Source organism: Rutidosis leptorrhynchoides, chromosome 3, assembly GCF_046630445.1.
Source record: "Rutidosis leptorrhynchoides isolate AG116_Rl617_1_P2 chromosome 3, CSIRO_AGI_Rlap_v1, whole genome shotgun sequence".
Lineage (NCBI taxonomy): Eukaryota > Viridiplantae > Streptophyta > Magnoliopsida > Asterales > Asteraceae > Rutidosis > Rutidosis leptorrhynchoides.
The window spans coordinates 490,641,531-490,649,286 of NC_092335.1; the positions used below are offsets into that span (position 1 = coordinate 490,641,531).

At 37.2% G+C, this 7,756-nt stretch overlaps 1 protein-coding gene across 1 annotated transcript in view; it reads left to right on the forward strand.

Annotated features, from left to right (window-relative positions):
* Positions 1–6,991, forward strand: part of LOC139901755 (uncharacterized) — a 28,217-nt gene extending 21,226 nt beyond the window's left edge. Inside the window, exons 3-9 of the mRNA XM_071884432.1 lie at positions 3,619–4,142; positions 4,203–4,681; positions 4,748–4,904; positions 5,287–5,636; positions 5,748–5,879; positions 6,149–6,311; positions 6,369–6,991. Of these exons, the coding sequence (XP_071740533.1) occupies positions 3,619–4,142; positions 4,203–4,681; positions 4,748–4,904; positions 5,287–5,636; positions 5,748–5,879; positions 6,149–6,311; positions 6,369–6,991 (2,428 nt within the window). The remainder of the gene's footprint in view (positions 1–3,618; positions 4,143–4,202; positions 4,682–4,747; positions 4,905–5,286; positions 5,637–5,747; positions 5,880–6,148; positions 6,312–6,368) is intronic.
* The last annotated feature ends 765 nt before the right edge of the window (positions 6,992–7,756 follow it).

Sequence of the window (7,756 nt, forward strand, 5' to 3'; positions counted from 1 at the left end):
CCCCACAATTGTAGCAAGTAGGGACAAAGTTCCTAAAACCACCGGTAGCGCCCTTCTTCACACTATTGACACTTTCGGAACCCCTTTTGTTCTTGTTCTTTTTATTTGAAAAATTCGAATGACTCGAACCTTCAAACTTTCTTTTTGAAAAATCGAAATCGCTTTTCCTTGGCACCTCCGGCTCAAAACCCCGAGCCAACTCGTATAGCTCTTCAAAAGTCTTAGCCATTCCCCGATTAATCTTACCCTTGAACTCGTCGTTCAAGGTACGGTAGAAATCTTTCATTAGCTTGTGATCGTCACCAACATATTCCAGGCAAAAGCGAGTCTTTGCCAAAAAGGTAGACTTGAGAGTAACCAAGTCCATCGAACCTTGTTGCAAATGATGCAACTCGTCCCGGATTCTATCAAGGTCGGAAGAAGTTCGGTATTCTTGGAAGAATTCCTTCTTAAACTCCTCCCATGTCAAGCTCATGCATTGCTCTTCACCATACAAATTGATTTTATCGTCCCACCACAACTTGCCTTCTTCACGTAACATGCTAGACCCATATCTCGTCTTCTTCTCGGGAGGACATTCCGCGGTACGGAAAGCTCCCTCGATATCGGAAATCCAATAAGTGCTTTTCAATGGATCCCTCACCCCATTAAACATCGGAGGTTGAGTATCCTTGAAATTCTTGTAGTGGAAGTCCCGCCTTCCACCCCCACCATTACCTTCACCCCCTTCGCCTCGAGGATAAATGTTTCTAGCCTCTAAAGCCTCCTCTATTGCGGCTTTCATTCGATCGTTGATCATTTCGGTCACTTGCCCATCGACCGACTCTTGGAAGACCTTTCGGACATCGTCAAAAAAATCCTTCTTTAACTTTTTAAAGATGGCCTCAACCTTGGCCGTGAGTTCAACATCCTCACTCGTACCACCGTTATCATTATCGTGTCCGTTTCTCGTCTTCATTCTATAAAACGGAAAGGATTAAACAAAGAACGAAAAGACATAACATGTAAGTATATACATGTACACCACACTACTCCATCTCGCTCGACAATCGCCGTACATTACTTGTTTGACACGATTTGCACCCGTAACAATGGTAGCTAATCATTGTTACGCGAGCACGTCGCATTAACTCACTAGTACCACGTCCGTCTTGCTTGATGATTGCTAACCACAATACAAAACAATTAGCACAAGGTTAGTTCACATAAACCAAGGCACTAACAATTCCCGATTAGACCCAAAGTCCTACAAGTCCCGCATAAAGCGCTCACACAATAAAGTCCAAGTCTAGGCACCTATCTCAAGTCGCCTAAATCCCTTAGACCAGGCTCTGATACCACTTGAAACAACCCAACCCGTATTCCATACGATAAATTTATTTATTTTTTATTATAGTACACATTTACGCGCCAATTAAATATGTAAATCATTCCACAAGTTCCATTTAAACGTACATCAACTTAAACGTTTACAAAAAGGCACGAAGGCCATTAATTAAGTTTTATACAAGTTTGACCCACTACAATGATAGTTTATAATCCAAACGACCTCGAGCATGGTTTGGGGCTAAACTACCCAAAACGCTAGGCCAACTTCAAAAGCTAACACAAAAAGCACCCCCGACAACATAAGCGGGAGACCACTAGTCCAAACGTATGCTCTTACCCTTGTCCAAGCCGGAACCTATAAAATGGTAAACAACGAGAGGGTAAGCAAGGCTTAGTGAGTGCAACAATTATACATACATATATATAACCTACTTACTTGCAAACACTTACCAAATCCGCATACATACTAGTTACATAATTAGCATACCTTTCACATGTATAACGCTAAGTACCACGATAACAAGACTAGTATAACAATAGCATATAACACAACGATACATCATGCTAAAATACAAGTATAACGATGATGTTCACAACATCCAAAGTGCTCAAGATCTCAAGGCTAGCCCAACGAATGGTATCGTCAACATCGAACTTAAACCCCATTCGTCTACATTATTGTGGTATCGTCAACACCGAACTTTAAACCCACATATGAGGTATCGTCAACATCGAACTTTAAACCCTCATCAACTCACTACAATAGTCGTATGGCATCGTCAACATCGAACTTTAATTCCATACGTATGAGGTATCGTCAACAACGAACTTTAAACCCTCATCCACAACATAATATACTCTAGGGTATGGTATCGTCAAAATCGAACTTTAACCCATACCCCACAAGAAAATAAATTATATACATGCATATATAATTATTCCACTCACCTTGTCACAAGGATGATGATCTAGTACTTCCGAGCTTCAACGCAATGTACCTAAATCATTAAGTGCACATTCAATTCCACAACTAGTGGGATTAACCAAAATACTCCCACTTGAGCATTTAATGACCCAAATTGCATTAAATGACTCAACTACTCACAACTGCCCATAAATGGCCAAGACTCGACTTTAATCACTAAGACTAGTGAATTAAAGTCTATTAACTTCAATTAACACAAAACTTAGGGTAATCCCTACCCATTTCATCCCATTAGGTCAACTAGTACATTTTGACCCATTTTAACTCACTTAAACTCACAATCAAGTCAAACTTACCTATTAACCCTTCTTTCATAAATCTTAAAGTGCATTAGTGACTAACAACACCAATTGACACTTAAAACCTCAAATCACAAGGCCAAAACCCTAGATTATGGCTATTAGGGTTTAATTACAACAACATAACCCAACCTCACCCATTTTACCCTCAAATGGGTCATACAAATCTCTAGTAACCCAAACCCTAGCCATTAACCAATAAAAACTCAAAACTTAGAGTTAGAACTTACCGAGACTATCAACGCGTAGCTAGAGACACAAGGAACAACTTTAAATCTCGCTCCAAAGATCAACCCTCAATCCTTCACTCTCAAATCTCACTTATAATTCAAATGGGTTTTAAGTTTTGGGAGAGAAAATGGAGAGAAAAGAGAAAAAGAAATGAAATAAATGGATGTGTGGTGGAAAGTTAATGCCCCCATCAGATTTACATGTCAAATTACCATTTTGTCCCTTAAAGTCATTTAATTTAAGCTAAAACCGGAATTAGAACTGCAGAGTTGCCGCGGCGCGGCGCTAAATGTCACGGCGCGACGTTACAAAGGAAAAACCACCACTCTTAACTCATGTTCTGATCCAGATTTGCTTTGCTTGTCGCGTCGCGGACCCATTTCTCGCGGCGCGGCAGTGGCCTGATCCTGATCCCTTCGACAAGTTAGCATAAAATGATGGCTCAAACCACTAACACACCTCGTTCACTCTTCTTATGATCGTCTAAGCTTCGAACTTAAGCCTCATACGACTCAATACCAATGCGACACACATACATATGTATATACATATATATATATATATATATATATATATATATATATATATATATATATATATATATATATATATATATATATATATATATATATATATACACATTTATTCATACATTTGTGCATAAGCTAACGAGTTATAAACGTACAAATGATTAAGTATGTACCTTTCGATACGTACGAGAAAACGGGGTGTTACAGAACACCCAAACGATATTGTTAAATATAACAATATTAGATCAGAGCAAAAATTGTTTCAATTCTTGAATGCTGTTGATTATAAACACGATAACATCAAAAGGGAATTATTGAGACTCGAGACCTTACCAACCGTTGAAGGGGCTTACGCTGCTATTAGAAAAGAAAATGCTCACCATAATATCTTTAGCAACAAAACCGAAGTTACCAACCACTCAGGAATAGCATCTGGATTGCTAGCACCCGTATCAAAATCCAAAGAACCGGAGGGTCATAGCCTTGTTTCCAAGAACCAATGCCGTTCAGATTACTCATCAATAAATGACAAAGATAATCTCAAATGTGATGAATGTGGAATGAAACGGCACACCAAAGATCAGTGTTTTAGGATCGTTGGGTATCCTGAATGGTGGAACAATGGTCACAAAAAGGGAAGAGCATCGATAGCAACGACAACGGCGGTAACCGGAGGTAATCATCAGATCAACAACTCCGGCACCACCACTGCTCAAGGAGGATTCGGATTAATGGCAGCTGAGCAGCCTTCATTGTCTACAGGTGAAGGTAAATTAGGGTTAGGGTTTGTATCTAAACCCAATTGAATGAATCAATTGGGTGATTTAGGGTTTTTAACCAGAAATCAGTTCCAGATATTGCAAATAGACCCCTCACCTAATTTCCCTTTATATGAAAAACCTAATTTTGATCCTTGTAGCAAAATCAACCCTCTGGTTGATGTAAAGTTTCCCTATAACCCCTCAAGGGGAAAAACCTCTCTTGAACAGTCCCATTATGCCAAAACCAAATTAAAAGTTAAAAAGGATTTGCAGGGTCAGTCCTCTTCAACTAACAATGTTTCATTTACCAATATTGTTTCAAATAAACCCAAAAATAAAGAATGGATTATCGATTGTGGTGCCACTGACACCATGACGTTTGATAAAAATGATTTTCACTCCGAGTCAAAAACTAGTAAAACCCAAATTAAAATGGCTAATGGTGGGAACGTTCAAGTCAAAGGAGGAGGAACAATCGAAATATCACCAACTTTAAAATTAAAAAATTGTCTATATGTTCCCTCTCTTTCACACAAACTTTTATCCGTTAGTCAAGTTACCAAAGAACTTAATTGTACCATTTTATTACACCCAACATTCTGTATCTTACAGGACATCAAAATCGGGAAGATTGTTGGTCGTGGTACTGAACGGGATGGGTTATATTATGTGGATGAAGTCACTCAAGATGGTATAATCATGCGAGCTCATGGAACCTCTAATAGACAAGCTTGGTTATGGCATAGACGTCTAGGACATCCGTCTGCTGGTTATTTAAATATTTTATTTTCAAGTATTTTTCCTTCGAATAAAGCTATTAAGTGTGAAACATGTATTTTGGCTAAAAGCCATCAAAACTCGTTTAAAACTAGTAATTCTAAGTCTGAACACCCCTTTGCTTTAATTCATTCCGATGTCTGGGACCCGCAAGGGTTAATGGGGGGCTAACGTTCGATATTTCTTATTATTTATTGATGATTGCACACGTATGACGTGCACTTTTTTTACAAACAAATATGAAGTTTATGATAAATTCACAAATTTTTATACCATGATTGAAACCCAATTCAAAAGAAAAATACAAATTCTAAGATCCGATAACGGCGGAGAGTTTGTCAACACTCAAATGAAACTCTTTTGTGAAACAAAAGGAATTATTCATCAAACTACGTGTCCCCACACTCCTCAACAAAATGGTGTTTCCGAAAGAAAAAATCGAATTCTTCTTGAGATAACTCGGGCTTTAATGATAGAATCTAATGTCCCAAGGTCTTTTTGGCCTGAAGCTCTTGCCACGACAACTTACCTTGTGAATAGACTTCCAACAAGAGCCTTAGAACTTAAAAACCCTCTTGAAACCCTAGCAAAGTTTTATAAACTCCCATCAAACCTCACTCTTAAACCTCGTATATTTGGGTGTACGGTCTTTATTCACATCCAAAAAGGGGAAAGAACTAAACTCGACCCTTGTGCTGAAAAATGTGTATTTGTCAGTTATGGGGTTAATCAAAAGGGATATAGGTGTTACAGTCCAAAGAGGAAACATATGTTCACATCTATGAACTGTGACTTCTTAGAAACTGAATACTTCTATACCTAACACACGAGTCAGGGGGAGTCAGACTATAGTGACACTGTGAGTTGGCTAGATTTACCATCATCCGAAGAAGTGACTCATAATGCCACACCTCCAAATAATCCTCCTACCGGTACTAATGACAATGATCTTCCCAACCACACTGAGGTTAGTTCTGAGCCCTTTTAAACTACTAATCATGAAAATGAAGTGAATATACCAGTACAGGAAAGAACAAGTCAAACTGAAGACCATACTGAAAAGCAAAGTCAATCCGATCAATAAACTCAACCTGAACTTGAACCACCACAACCTGAACCATATCCTTCCTCCATGAATTAATCGAGGAGTTCCACCAAAAAGGTATTCTCCCGAAAGAGAAACTCCGAGGTCCAGATATCCAATGACAAACATTTTCAGAGTGAATCTATCTCAAGAAACTTACTTCCGCAATATACTCTGAAGAAATTCCAACATCTGTTGAACAAGCCCTAAAATCTCCCAAATGGAGGAAAGCTATGGAAAATGAAATGGAAGCCCTCACGACAAATAATACATGGGAAAAATGCATACTCCCAGAATCAAAGAAACCAGTTGGAAGTCATTGTGTTTTCACAATCAAACATAAAGCTGATGGAACTATAGAATGATATAAAGCTGGACTCGTTGCCAAAGGATACACTCAAACTTATGGAGTTGACTACTCAGAGAATTTTTCATCAGTAGCCAAAATTGACACGATCAGAGTCCTTTTCTCAGTCGCAGCAAATAAAGACTGGCCACTTCATCAGTTCGATGTTAAAAATGCCTTTCTACATGGAGACCTCAAGGAAGAAGTCTACATGGAGGGACCTCCAGGATTCACCTCCGACTTTAGGGAAAGGGAAGTTTGTCTTCTTAAAAAATCTCTTTATAGCTTAAAACAATCTCCTAGGGCTTGGTTTGGGCGATTTACTATAGCAATGGAAAATTATGGTTTCAAACAAAGTAATTCTGACCATACTCTTTTCTTAAAACAAAGAAATAACCTTATCACATGCCTTATAATTTATGTTGATGACATGATTATCACCGGAAATGACCAAGAAGAAATTTCAAAACTTAAAACAAATTTATTTAAAGAGTTTGAAATGAAAGACTTGGGAGGGCTTAAATACTTCCTAGGGATTGAAGTCTTGAGATCTCGACAGGGAATCTTCATTTGCCAAAAGAAATATATCCTTGATCTTCTTGCTGAAACATGTATGATTAACTACAAACCTGATGTGTGCGAGGGGTAGTACGAAATACTATTATATTTTATTACGAAATAATATTAAATATGATATAATTTTACACAAGTTATTTATTTATTTATAGAATGGGATATACCTAAACCTTGCTACAACACTGATAGGCAGTGTACCTAATCGTAGAGTAGTGTAGTTTTTAGTAAGTTCGGTTCGTTCCACAGGGATCTAGCTAAGTTTAACGCTATATTTTTATTAAACTATATTTGTGTGTGTGTGTTTGTATATATATATATATATATATATATATATATATATATATATATATATATATATATATATATATATATATATATATATATAAGTATTATTATTATTATAAAGGGGGTTTTACCGTTTAATGACCGGTTTGTCGATTTTAAGTCCTAATGCAAAATATTAACTTAATTTAAAGCGTAAAGTAAATGAGGATAAATAAAAATGCGATAAAATAAAAGTGCTATAATTAAAAGTGCAATAATTTAAAGTACGATAAATAAAATGACGATAAATAAAGTGCGATGAGATATAAAATAAAGGAATTATGCTTATTTAAACTTCCGTAATCATGATGTTTGACGTGTTGATTTTAATTTATTACCATGGGTTAATTGTCCTTTGTCCTGGATTATTCAATATGACCATCTGGTTTTGTCCATAATAGTCCATCGTCATAATTATAAAGTGCGAGAGTCTTCGCCAATTTAACCTTATACCCGAAGTCAAATATTCCAACTAATTGGGGACTTATACTTTAACAAGGTCTTAATACTTTGT